Consider the following 14,009-nt stretch of genomic DNA (forward strand, 5'->3'; position numbering starts at 1 on the left):
ACCAAATTATACTCAATTCAGTCCTTAATGTATTCAGTATTCTGATTAGATTCTTAGTTTAATTAAGAAATCAGAAGAACAAAGACATATGAAGTACTTATATGAGTGATGATGATATATATGAACCTGCAATCGTATTATTATTGTATAACTTATATACAGTATACATGAGTTTCAAGATCAACCAGTTACAACACCCAATTAAAGGCCCGATTGGTCCACAGCAGTAGATTTGAGCACCGCATGGCCAATTGGGAAAAATTCAAAGTCTAGACAGCTTTATGTGTCAAGAAGGTAGCTCAATATGTATTTACCCTGCCATTCATTATTTACAGCAAAACTGTTTGGAAGAAGTTGAGCAACAAGGCATCAAGTTCTCTTTGTAGACGAGGATATTTCAAAATAAGTTGGTCTTGGAGTAGACGGACAGCAAATAGACTGAAGCAATTCTTCCACACGCAGCACTTTAAATTTAGAATGTGTGTTGTGAGCAACATTGTCAACACGGTGTTGGAAAATCTTGCCATTCTTGTCAAGTTTATACTCAGAGGTTCCATCAAACCTCCCACGGCTCTCCCATGGACCTCGTGCAATTCCATGAACAGTCCACCGAACCATAATGACATTCTCAGCAGGCTGCGTCACGCTGCCTAAGTCAATCCACAAAGCCTTGAAAAACATCCTGCCATGAAATCTCAGAGCCCAGAAGATTGATTTGTAACTCTCAATGCCAACAAACGTGTTCAAAGGATCTTTGAATACAATATCATCCCTGAAAGAAACAGATGTGTTTGTAGACACCGCAAAATTGAATTTGCATAGGTCAGAAAACTTCCAAATTCCAATAAACAAAGAAAGCAGATAAAACAATTACTACTATGCAAAATAAACACCATGCAAATAAATAAATGTTTAGTTACATTTTTGGTCCTCGAGTTTTACAATTGTACATAAGACAATGAAAAATCCCAAGTACAATTATGTCTGAAACAAAATAAAATTGAGAAAAGAATGGAACCTGTAGATGTCTAAGGAGAGTTCTCTGTGGAAGAGGGCAGGGAAGTCCTCCCTCAGAGACCGAAGAGCATACCCCAAATTCACGTAATATTCTTGCTTTTCTTGATCTTCTTCCCCTTTGCTCCCTCGCTTCACTGGAGCCGAAAAAGGACCGTACGAACTAAAATTCTGATCCAAACCCAAAACCCCATAATCCTTAATTTTGCAACTCACTTTTAACCCAATTGTCTTGCTCTTTGTGAGCGGTTTAAAGTTGTAGAGCTTACCGGGTCTAGGGTTAAGGTTGTGCACAATTTTGGGGACAAAGAAGGGTTCGGAGCAATGGATGAGAAGGGACATGGTGATGGCGATGAAAATGAAAGAAGAAAATGTGGTTCCTGCATGAGAAGAAAAGAAAAAGGGAGTTGAAAGAAACAAGATTATTAAGTGGGAAAAGTGTGTGATTGGTTGGATTTGGATTTTCTTTCTTCGCCTATTTTCCTCAAATAAAAAGCTTAGAAAATGTGACCTTATGGAGAGAGGATGGAGATAACAACGTGGACGACAGAATAATCCTTTCGGAAAGATTGGAATCTTTGGGTTGGGTGCCTTGCCTTTAGATGAGAGCATATTCCCTTCTTCTCTCTTTTTTTTCTTTTTCTCTATTTTTCTACTTCTTTAAAAAATACTTTAAAGAGTTAAATTTCTTTTTAGAGAATAAAGAAGTTATAATGGTTAATCAAAACTTAAATCTGAGATAATCTTTTTTACTAAAATAATAAATGTCTTTTATACTGAATTATAAGGTGGGATAAAAGGTGTTTATAACTTAGGAACAGTATGAGGAGGAGTGTGGATATAAAAATGGAATAATACAGCGAAGGGCATGAGTGTCTTTGGAAAATTGTCGTTTCACTTACAACAAAGAACATAATAATTCTTAATTAATTAATTGTGTTGGGTGATTTTCAGATGCAATGAAATGAGTGATATGTTGTCTTTGGAATTTGACTGTCTTGTCTTCTTCCTTGTCACTCACTCTCTCTTCAGTTCTTCAATTTGATCCACCATTGTTGTTTTTCTCACCGAAACAAACAAACACTTAACAAACATTAGTGTCGTAGTTTTTTGACGGAACGTTGCACAATGACATTGGACGTGGTTTCCATGGAGCACAGCAAGAGCTTCATCTTCGCCTTGCAGGTCATCAGATCTATCACTATTTCCCACTCACTAAACTACATTACCGTCTCTGTTACAATTCTTTCTCTTCTGTTCAAATTCATAACCACAAACCTCATTATCACATTACATTTGGGACCTCTAATCTGTCCAAAAGCAATTAATCCTCATTATAATTGCTGGGTGCTGATCCTCCTAATACTGTCATTTCAGGAACTTAAGAATCTGAGGCCTCAACTCTATTCTGCTGCAGAGTACTGCGAGAAATCTTATCTCCATAGTGATAAAAAACAAGTGTAAGGTTACTTTTTTGTTAATGGGTATTTTAGTTTGTTGATCTAGAATGCAAACATACCTCGTTTTTACAATTAGTGATTTCGCTGAAGTGCTTTGCTGAGTCCTGGTTAGTACTTGCAAGGCTGTCAATGTTATGGCTAAAACTTTCTACTTATATTAATGCGTTGAATTTTTCAATAAATGCTAGATGTGAGTTTTGCTTTATGTGGAATTGTGGATAAATATAATAAAATGTTGTAAATAAGAAAACGAATCTTTAAATTGAGACTACTTAGAAAATCAATACGATTATTTTTTATAACAAATTTTAAATGGTCCAAAAGTGGACACCTAATGAATATTGGCTAAAACTTGTTATTGTTTAAGTGATTTCTATTGATCCCTGATCTGATTATAGTATTTGCTTTATTGTATATATGAAGAAGAACTTGTAATGATTCTTAAAATGTATTGTTGTGTCTGGATAGTGAAATTGGAGAGAATGGATGCCATGGCATATGGTCATTCTCAAAAGTACTTGTAACCGAGATTTTTTTGTCCCTAGTTAATTTTGGTGTCTGCCAGCTGATTATTCTTTTGTATTTGAACTGCGTGGATTTACCCAGACAAACTCGTTTTATTTTATTTCTGCAACAGGGTACTTGACAACCTGAAAGATTATGCTGTAAGAGCCCTTATTAATGCTGTTGATCATCTGGGAACTGTTGCTTACAAGTTAAACGACCTTCTTGAGCAGCAAACCTTTGACGTCTCAACCATGGAATTGAAGGTCTCTACGTTGAATCAGGTAATTACAAATATTTTTTAGATATCATGTCGAAATAAATAAATTCCAATTGGAGTTGAAGTGAGATATTTGCATACATGCAGAAACTTCTTACATGTCATGTCTACACTGATAAAGAAGGCCTTCGGCAACAGCAGTTGTTAGCTTTCGTTCCCAGACATCATAAGCACTACATTTTGCCAAGTAGGCCTAACTGTTTTTTATTTTCCTCCAGAATTAGCTATTCACTCTACAGATATAGGTTTACTTATGATTCTTGTTTTGTGCTTAACAACGCAAGCTAGATTCTGTGAATAAAAAGGTACATTTCAGCTCACACAGACAGATTAATGCAAGACAAAATCTATTTCGAACCAGAACTCGTCTTCCTTCTTCAGGTCTATTATTGGGGAAAAATCTCCCTTCTGGAATTTTTGGCTTTGATGTCTATTCTCCACCTTCCTCCTTTTCTCCTTCAACTGAATATGTATTATGATTGTACCAGGTACCCCTATTTCAAAAACTCTTTCATGGCATTTAGCATCAGAAACTAAGTCTAGCTTAAAAAAACCGACTTCCCGCACTTCAAAAAAGTAAGCTTACAATTTTCAGCCGTCTAGGCTCGTTGCTTTATTTGCTATGCCCTCCATTTATGGCATTAGTGTGGACCAAGATACAGAGTGTTTTTTTACTATTGTAACACATCCATTTTTGCAGCCCCAAGGAATCCAAATTTTCTGCCAAGACCTCTGGAGTTTTCCACCTTTTAGGTACGCTGAATAGTTGTATCCCTTGTATTACATAATTCAGTTACACTGAGCAAGCAGTGGTTATGTAATGTTTTCCCTGTTTAAACACACTAGCTCCTCACAGTTCCTAGTTTCATGCCTGTAGATAGTGAAGAGCGTACATGGATGAAACCTTCAGCAGCACAACTCCACTTAACAAATGGAACTCTTACTTCTAGAGCTACCACCCAAACTTGTGGTGTCACAGGCGAGGTAACTTTGCTTTCATGAGGAAGTTCAAATGGTAGTGTGGTGCCATGTTTGATAGAATAGTCAAATGCGATTATAATTGACCTATGTGTTGTTAATTTGATTTCATGTGTTAGGAAAACTGTTTATCTTTGTTTAACATTTCTTGGCAAGATCTTTGACATAATCTGTCCGGGGAGCGTAGTTTGGATTTTGCACTTGAATAAAGGTTCAGATAGAAGTTCCTTTCTAGGATAGGCAATATGTGTCTAATAGGGTAAATGGGGGTATTTGACTGTTTTCATCGATAATTTTGATGCATAAATAACTAATGTACTCCATAGCCAAAAGGCTATTCGCTTTGCGAGGGCAAGGGGGAAGGTCATTGATAATTTTGGTAGCATAATACTGTTATCACTCAATACTTTTTAACACAATGGTACTGTTTAAAGATGAGCTTTCATGTTCCATTTTGTCCATCATGCTGAGATTCATTGCCGGAGTCACCATCAGCAGTCCATTGAATTTAAAAATTTTAGGAGAATATTGATCCAGTGCAGTAAATCTTTTGATATCACAAATTCGCAATCAGGCTATATCAATAGTAATCCTTGTACAATATAATATATTTTAAGTGTGAATGGATGATTTTTCTTTTTCTTAGTGCTTTTGTGGCATACCTTTGGTGAAGTTTCTGATGATTCTGTGTCTGCAGGATGCACTGAAGGGTTCCAAACCATTGACAAAATTTGGGTCCTTTAACGATCGAAATGGGCGTGAGGCTGCCCAAGTTCACAGTCGCAGTAAAAGTGTGCTATCTGCTTTATTTATGAAGCAAAAGGCAGCTAAGTTAAAGGCCGGTTCTGTGTTGTGATACCTCTCATGGCAAACTATGCAGCTGCATTATATGAATAGATATCCCTTTTTTTCTGTTTTAGATAAAAGAGGAGTTAAGAAAATAACTTTCATATACCCAGATGCTTAGTTCTCTTCTTTCACCATGTGTCTACTAATAAACAGAATTACCTTAGTTTGTATTTTCCAGTTATAGTCTCTGAATATTGCAGTAACCCTTTTTTAAGGGTGCGCTTTGTTAAAAATAATTTGCCATTAGGAAAAAACTGATTGCGTTTGCCGGGAGTCGAACCCGGGTCTATTGCTTGGAAGGCAATTATCCTAACCGTTGGACTACAAACGCTTGTTGATATTAAGCTTTTCTACAAATATATATCCTTTGTTATACTCTTTTGCTATTTAAAATAAAATTGCATACATATAATCTATTGTATTGTTTAATGTTAATCATAAATTAATGCATCTTAAATCATTCATTAATTTTTTACGTATTACTAAATTTTATTCGGTCTTCAACTTGAGGAAAATATCAAGTTATTGGTTAAATCACATATGGGTGTATAAGTATAATATAATATAGTAATAGTAAAAGCAGTGATAAAAATATAATTGAAACTTAGTGGTTTACATTATAAAGAATGTACGTTCAATATGTATGATGAGTGAATATGTAATTATGGTTTTAAAAGTAACAACCTATATTGATTTGATTTTTATAAGTTTGTGTATATAATTTAATCTCCCAAATTTTGTCATAAATTAGTTATTCTATATCAATTTTTGTCAATTCTGCGACAGTTTAAAACGTGACGAGTTTTGTATTTAGGACCTCAAAACCGTTTTAAAAACAAAGCCACCGTTTTGAACTTTCCAAAAGTTAAATCAAACCTGCTTAGTCTTTAAATCTTCCAATTTTAAAAGATCACAGGCATTTAAAAATAAAATCAACACAATATTTTCTTCTAATAATGAAATTATATATTCTTTTACTTGTGAACATTGTTCTTATATTTGTGGTAGCTCTTTTATAAGATGAAAAGAGTGTTGTAAAGAAGTCTGTACATGAAATAAAAAAAAATAAGGAAGGTGATTCCTGTGTCATGTCAAATGAAAATTTTCTACACTGAAATTGAATCAAGTACTCCATAATTTTGCAGACTATACAACATTACATGCATGGTTTCAAATTGAATCAAGAGGGACACCTCTCCCAGCTATTTCAAGCCTCATCAACACCCTTCTACCTCCTTAATCTACATATTACATACATACTTGCCCCCTTTATTGGGATCTTCTTTTATTCACTTTTACAAGGAAACAGAATTTAACACAGGTGGAGGAGCTAAACTTCAAACTTGGTTTTGTTCAAAGCTCAAACACTGCCCTTGATGCTCCTGGAAAATCCAGTTTGCTTATCAGCAGATCTATCCCACAGCATTACTCCGCCATACTTGCGAGATCTTTTGACAAAAGGCAACACTTCCCTTATCACAGTTTGTGCTGGCACAAAGCCACTACCAGCTGCTGATCGAGATGCAGGAAGTCCCAAATAAATTTTCCTAGCCTTAATGGACGATACCCACTGTTTCCATGAATTTTGGAACTTGCTGGGGTTCCCAGACTCAAACTGACACGGATCATTGTTGTAAAACTGAACCCAAACAAAGTCAAATAGCCCTGTTGACAGTGCTCCTTTCTGGTGCTCATCAGGAAAGGGACACTGTGGTGCTGCTGTCAAGTACACTTTTCTGCCCCCTCTGCTGTGCTGAGAGAGTCTCCTTGCAAGCACACCGTAGAAGGCTTCGCCACCACCAACTTCAATGTCAAAATCTACACCATCTAGCACTGCCTCACCCAACGGTCTTGTCCTAGATTTCCCTCCCAAGAAGTTGTTCCATATGAAATCTGCCACGTTTGTAGCATCTCCAGCGGATGACAAGGAGTACCCTGCCTCGCCACCTCCGATGGAGAGGATCACCTTGATGCCTCTCTTCTGGCAATTCTTTATGTCTTTGCTCAAAGCTTTGCAACCGTTTGATGCAGGGTCGCAGTGACCTGCAAGGTTGATTTGGGGTTCACGCCCATTGCCAAATCTTGACAGAAACGCTATGTTCACAATTTTGTACAGTCCAGAGTTGCATGTTTCGGTTAATGAGCCCTCTTCCTCGTTCTGGCCCCAGTAAACCACAGTGTCTCCTCCTGCATTGGTTCTGCACACCAAGGCAAGAAAATTCAAGAGAAAGAGAATTGGAACTTGTAGTGTTTTATTGCCCATTGCAATCTTAGCTTAATGTACACCAACCAAGTTAGGGACCAATTTATAGAGCCAACGTAAATGTTTTAGCAGACATCACGTACCATGCAGACTCTGCAGTTGTGCAATTATTGCATACAAATCCATAATCAATCTTGAACTTAGTTTATGTCTTTTATTGTATTTTATTTATATATTTTTTCAAATTAATTGTTGTTTTAACACTACCTATGTATGTAAAAGTACCTGAACAATGAGTTGGGTAAGCGTAGTTATCGCAAACAGTGTGTTGGCAAGTGCCACGACGTGACTGGAGACAAACATGAAGGGCAAACACAAGTTAAAGTAATGTTCATTTGTCTAAATCTCCTTTTACATAGAATCTGTTCATTTTAATAGCATTTCTTCAGATAACAACAATCTTAGTTTTATATCAAATGTTACAAACAACAATTAATTCAAGTTCCGTGACCGTACCCTACCTCTTGATTTGTAAAGCACTCAAATTTCTCGTTCTATGTTCATATAATTTGACCCTCTAAAATAAATAAATAAAAAAGTTGTATGTGAAAATTATACACAATCAAATTGGATAAAGAAAAATAGAAAAACAAAAACTTAGAGGAAAAAATATATTTTATCCAGATTCTAGTCATTCATCATTCATGTTTCCTTAAGCACAAGGTGCATTACGATAGAAAGAAATGTAATCCGTGACTCACGCATTGTAATAATAATTATTATAAGTAGGGTTGTTTAGTTTACAAGGCAAGGATGTATAGTAAGAAGAATAACTTAGAAGATTCGAAAACAAATGTATAATGTCACATGAAAAAAGGAAAACAAAACTATAATGCCTTCCAGTTATTGTCTCTAATAGATTTGATATAATTTAATTTAATTTAATTATTACAGTTTCCCGCTCTATCATACAGGTGATGTTGATTTTTATGTATATTTTAAATTTTAAAATTATCTTACCTATATAATTAAATTGATATGGTTTATATTATTACCTGGTTTCAAAATTGTAGTATATCATAATATTCAGTAGGACAAATAAAAAATAAGGGTTTAATTATTTTCATCGCTACTTCCTTATATGGAAGAATGAGTTTAAAGTTGTGTTTGAATTGAAGAGTAGAAGTCTGAGAATTTGAGAGAGTGAATGTGAGGATTTGAGAGAGAAGTGTGAAAAAGTTAGTGTGTTTGGAATGTGTTATGATGGATTTGTGAAGAAAGTTTAATAAAATTTGTGAATCATGTGATGGTTGTGAAAATATTTTGATTTTTTTTAAAAATGTGTAAAATGTAAGATTACAAATTTATCATTGTCTTAAAAAAAAAATCAAATATTAGGTATTTTGTGTAAATTTGAATGAATTAAAATGAGTAGTAGTATAATATGATATAACTCAATAATTAATTTTTAAAAAAATACGAGTTACTTGACGAAAAAATAATTTACATTTAAAATTTTGAATATATGTAAAATTGTCAATTGTTATATAGAAATAAATAATTTAAATATTCATAAACTTTAAAATTGTAATTAAAAAATCCTTTTGTGTTAAATCTAAATAGTATTATTATATTTATAATAATTATTATATAATTTGTTTGTTATAAATAAGTATATATTTTTGTATTAAATTTATTTTATTATTAATTATTATCATTTCATTTTATTAAAATATTTGTGTTAGTTAAAGGTAAATTCGAAAATAACTTCATACGGATGTGACTTTTTCTTTATTTCTCTTTCTTTTAAAGATAAAGGATATTTACTCTTCACACTTATATCATTTCTTTATCTTCCTCACGAAATCTTGAATCCAAATAACTGATATTCTCTCACATTTTTATTTATGAACAGTACATCCATAGAAGCAAACAGACACGAGAGAATTCAATTTCGTTAGTTTTTCATGTGTCAAATACTTCCTACACTTCCATAGTTATTTATTGCATCTTCATAATTTCTTCTTGTACCCCATATTTTCATAAATATCAAAATTATTTCTTTTGAATTTTATAATGTGGAATACAAAATTTTGTATTTCAAATTGTAGAATAAAAATACAAACAAATACAAACTTTTATTCCTATTTTAGAATTTGAAATACAGTCTTTTTTGTTTAGACGATGAAGGCAAGGGGTTGTTGCGTCGATTTGCTGGACTTGAAATGTATTGTGGAGGTGGGGGTTACTGTGGCGATGGTGATGGAGGTGGAGAGCCGCTGCAGTGGTGGTGTTGAAGGTGGGGAATTGCATAGCAGTGAAAGTTTGAAGATGGGGGTTGCTGCGGCAATGAAAGTTGGAGGTAGGGTGTCAACAAGATGAAGAAGACAAAATTGTAAATTCACTTCTTCTTCTTCTATGGAGTTGAAAAAGAAGGCATTGAGTTGCAAAGGAAGAAATTGTATTTTCTTGATATATATAATGGTTAATTTTGTTTTATCTTACTCAGTGTTACAATTATTGTCTTCAATATTTTTTCTTCCTAGCCAAAACACTCCCTAAATTATGCAAATTTGTCAGTCTTTTGGATTTGAGTACTCTATATTTACTCCTGCTAAGTAATGGGTGTCAAACAATAATTTTCTTTCTTAAAATAACAAGAATAAAATATCTTTGTTTGACACTCAATGAATTAATTACTTCATTGTCATAATATAAGTAGATTGCTGATTTGAAAAAAAAAATGACAATAAAGCACATAAAAACACCATCGAAGGGTTCTTAAGAGGGCAAGAAAATTCAGGGAAGGTGGATAAGAACCATTTGTATTAAATGATATTTTTATAAATCTAAATGACATTTTGTTTGATGCTTGATAATGTCAAGAATTATTAACAGCAATGTGTTGTTAAGTATATGTGTATTCACATTTTATAATTTTTTATTTTTATAAATAATTAATTATAAAATAAAAAATATAATTTAAATATATATATTATATATAAAAATATATTAAAAATTTATGTAGTTGTTATTTTTTTAAAATTATTTAGTTATTTTAAGATAAAGATAAGTTATTTAACTGTTTATTTTATTAAATAAATTAGTTTTTATTTATTAAACTAAACAAAGTTATTAAATTATATATTTTCTTCTATATAATGACATATGTGTAAATAGTTTTAAATAAGAAAGATTAAGCCTTGGAATTTATTGAAAGTTGGTTTTGCTCTTAAACGTGACATGTCTACACTAAAGTTAGAGAGATGATAGTATAGTTTTGGTTAGATTACTTGAGGTCGTCTCCCAACAAATTCAATAATGAAATCAATAGATTAATGTTTAGAATTTATCTACAAGCAAGAAAAGTTAACAATACATATAAAAAAAAGATGGGTTAAGATTGTTTAACAAAAGCAAAAAAAAAGCGGTTGATCCCAAGTTCTTTCACCAATAAATTCTTCATAGGTCATCTAAAGATTATTATCCTTCAATTCTTACATAAAGTTAAACCAGGTCGAAAATGTGTTAATCTAATTCAAGTTGAAGCTTACCAGTAAAACATGCGTCTACTTGTTTAATCAGCGTATACTCTATGGGAAGTCTTATCTCCTCTCTCTTAATCATGAGCCCAAGAAATTAATTAGAACAATGTGAATTAACTAAGAAATCAAAGTTTAAGATATAGAAGACTCTCAATCATGCGTTCAAGTTCAACCTCTCACAAAGACTAGTTTTCAAAGAGATTAGAATATTAAAACTACTATAGAGAATCAAAAAACGAAACTTTTATTAATCAAAACACCAAAACTCAATGGGAAATTACATGTCGAGGCAAAACAAAAGAATTACAAAGAAAAAAAAACTAAGAAAACCCTATAAAGCTTCCCCTTTCTCTTTGAGGCTGTGTCTTTTTATAGGTTTGTTTGCTCCAGGGATCTTGGTAAAATGTTCTTGCTTAGATTTTGTTAACCGTTTATCAGTTTCTAACTTTCCAAAATTATTGGATTTTGTTTCCTTGTATTTTGCAAAAGATTTGTTTCTAATTCTATTTCTGAGATATTGTAATTTTATTTTCTCATTTTTCTCTTCAGATCTTGTTTTTTATTTTGATTCAAAGAAGCAACTTGAACTTTTGTATATTTGGCTCATTTGCAAAGATAGACACTTCCTTCAAATTAATTTAAAAAACACAAAATTAAAACAAAAAATAGTTAAGGTCGAATAAACCCAATTATATGAATCTGAATTAAAATAATGAATTTATTTATTATTATAGTCCAATAATTTATAATTAAAGTTATTGGGTGTAAATGAAATTATATTCATCACTTATACTGAAAAATTTCAATCTCATTTGATGTGATAGAAAAGATTTTGGTTCATATTCTATGTTGAAAAGTTAAATTTTAAGTTGAAAAATACACTTATTGACTAAAATTATTTTCTTTAAAAACTGAGAATAGTGTGATTTTTTCTACAAAAGAATAGTTTAAAAGTCATTTGGAAATTGTACTACCGACTTATCAAGTCAACAAGTTTGTATCAATTCCTTATGGTATCTCAACTATCAACCTAGTGTGCCATTGAACCTTATGACACCTCGACCTTGTAGCTTGACAACCCTTGTTACCATCAAATCTCTCGCCGGTTTTATGGGGTTGAGTCAGGCTTAAAGTCCACTTCGTAACATTGTATCAGAGCCATTTCGAGCCTATCCTAGCGAGTATTTGTTGGGCCTATCGTGCCACCCGCTATCGGACCACCCATAATATATAGTCCCACACACGAGTTGGTAGTCTCGGCGTGAGGGGGGTGTGTTGGAGATCCCACATCGACTACATCTTAGAGCCTTTCATTGTATATAAGTGGGTGTAAACCTCAACCCTATAAGCCGGTTTTATGGGGTTGAGTTAGGCTTAAAGTCCACTTCGTAACGGTTTCCTAACCACTTAGTCAAGTACACTTTGGTCAAGACTAATCGACCATGCAAGTCAAACCTATGATGAAGGTTAATTACTAATAAAACTTAATTACGTCCTAAGAACAAGATTTAGAGAACATTAGGTTTATATGAGCCTAGAATAACCTCTTTTATAAGTAGGAGTCCACGACAAAAACTATAAATATATATTTTTATTTTATTTTTTTATTTTTTTATTTTTTTTATTTTTTTTTATCAGCAACTATAAATAGATGAATGCTCCCAATGTGAAAAGTAATGAATGTTTGAACTCTTAACTTGTAACATGAATAGAACCACATATGACTAATTAAGCGTCAAAATATCTTTACAAATATTCCACTCAAACCAAAAAAAATGATCGAAACCAAAAATAAGAAGACGAAAGATCAAGAAAGATGAAATACGAGTTTGAAACCTTTAATAAGGGACATATAATCTTGTTAAAACAGATATAATATCAACATAATCTAGAGTTGAATTAAACATCAGACTTTTACTTTCAGCAAAAAAAAAATTATTTTGAAAAAATAAATGTTAATGCATTATCATCATGGATCAAACATCGTGAACCTCTTCATTCTCCATATCGTCTTCATTTGTAACTCTTTTTACCTATTTTGGATTTATTGAAAGAGATAAGATGAAATAAATTACAATGAAAAAATAATGTAATGGAACCTTATGAAATCAATTTAACATTTCACTGTTAAGATCTGTTGTGATGGAATTTAACTTTTATTCATTGTTTAAAGGATGAATGGAGTGAAATAAAGAATTATTTACATACTCCTGTGTTTCTATTGACTAAAAATAATATTATTAAGTCATATACTTGCCCAATCTTAGTTGTTTACCTACACATTTTTTAATCTATTTTAGTTTCTAGTATACAATAGAACATAAAATAAATAAAATAAAAGTATATGTTTAAAGATTAAATAATGGTTTTTAAGTGTATGAACGAAATATGTAAACATTGTATATAAAGACCAAATGTATGATTATTTTAAGAAAATAACAAAAATCTTTTTTACTTTCATGTATGATATTTGCATCTTATATAAAATACTGTACTTTTCATTTTATTTCCTTCCCAATATACAAACTTTGAATAGTACCCCTGTTTCAGTTTATATTAATCAGAGAACTAACCAATTACAATTTTCATAATTTTTTTACAAAAATAAAAGTAAGAAGGGAATGCTCCCAAATTGCACCTTTTAGGTGCTATTATACTGTTAAACAATACAATATGAACATCATATTTAAAATTACTATATTATCTAATATTATAATAACTCGCTATGTTTATGTGTTAAAACATTATATTGAATTATGATTTTTGAACAAAAAGGATTTAATTAAAAAAATTATAACAATGTAATAATGGATAAAAGTTATACGGTTGTAAGTTAAATTCCTCACAAATGATTTTTAACTTATACACTAAAGTTATTTGTTTATTTTATTTTTTATAAGCATACTTTAGTGGAAAATGTACCTAAAGTGCAAAAGAGAAAATAATAAAATTTCATGCTGTTCATATTATAGTTAATTTACTTTTAAAATAGCAATGAAAAATCCAAAATAACTGAATTATGGGTTATTATGCGTAGGCTTTGCAGAAGTTACAGTTTAGTTATTAACTGGCAAGCAACATCGCGGCTTTTCACACCCTAACGCCACTCCAGTTATTTACAGCCGAAATTTACTTTTTTTAACCCTAACTAATAACAAAAAAAAAGCCCAATTATA

At 32.0% G+C, this 14,009-nt stretch overlaps 3 protein-coding genes and 1 non-coding gene across 5 annotated transcripts; 1 reads left to right on the forward strand and 3 right to left on the reverse strand.

Annotated features, from left to right (window-relative positions):
• Nucleotides 1–117: 117 nt before the first annotated feature.
• On the reverse strand, nt 118–4,947 carry LOC137831861 (uncharacterized). Of its 2 annotated transcripts, none has more exons than XM_068639720.2 (3): nt 4,899–4,947; nt 1,019–1,394; nt 118–772 (listed from the first exon to the last, which is right to left on the reverse strand). In XM_068639720.2, the coding sequence occupies exons 2-3, from the start codon at nt 1,354–1,356 to the stop codon at nt 370–372; spliced, it is 741 nt and encodes a 246-aa protein (XP_068495821.1). In that variant the 5' UTR covers nt 1,357–1,394; nt 4,899–4,947; the 3' UTR covers nt 118–369. The 2 variants fall into 2 exon arrangements, with proteins under 2 accessions (XP_068495821.1, XP_068495820.1); XM_068639719.2 differs by lacking the exon at nt 4,899–4,947 and adding an exon at nt 1,526–1,650.
• LOC137831860 (protein ABIL1) lies at nt 1,955–5,271 on the forward strand. Its single transcript, XM_068639718.2, has 9 exons — nt 1,955–2,199; nt 2,392–2,474; nt 3,112–3,262; nt 3,346–3,445; nt 3,547–3,639; nt 3,747–3,834; nt 3,959–4,011; nt 4,136–4,242; nt 4,934–5,271. Exons 1-9 carry the CDS (start codon nt 2,143–2,145, stop codon nt 5,090–5,092), a joined length of 891 nt encoding a protein of 296 aa, XP_068495819.2. The 5' UTR covers nt 1,955–2,142; the 3' UTR covers nt 5,093–5,271.
• A 73-nt stretch (nt 5,272–5,344) lies between these two features.
• On the reverse strand, nt 5,345–5,416 carry TRNAG-UCC (transfer RNA glycine (anticodon UCC)). The gene has a single exon. It is a non-coding gene; the product is annotated as a tRNA-Gly (tRNA).
• A 760-nt stretch (nt 5,417–6,176) lies between these two features.
• On the reverse strand, nt 6,177–7,463 carry LOC137831862 (acidic endochitinase). The gene has a single exon (XM_068639721.2). It carries the CDS (start codon nt 7,346–7,348, stop codon nt 6,446–6,448), a length of 903 nt encoding a protein of 300 aa, XP_068495822.1. The 5' UTR covers nt 7,349–7,463; the 3' UTR covers nt 6,177–6,445.
• Nucleotides 7,464–14,009: the final 6,546 nt, after the last annotated feature.

The sequence above is a fragment of the Phaseolus vulgaris genome, chromosome 6 (genome assembly GCF_051622355.1).
Source record: "Phaseolus vulgaris cultivar YP4 chromosome 6, ASM5162235v1, whole genome shotgun sequence".
Classification (NCBI taxonomy): domain Eukaryota; kingdom Viridiplantae; phylum Streptophyta; class Magnoliopsida; order Fabales; family Fabaceae; genus Phaseolus; species Phaseolus vulgaris.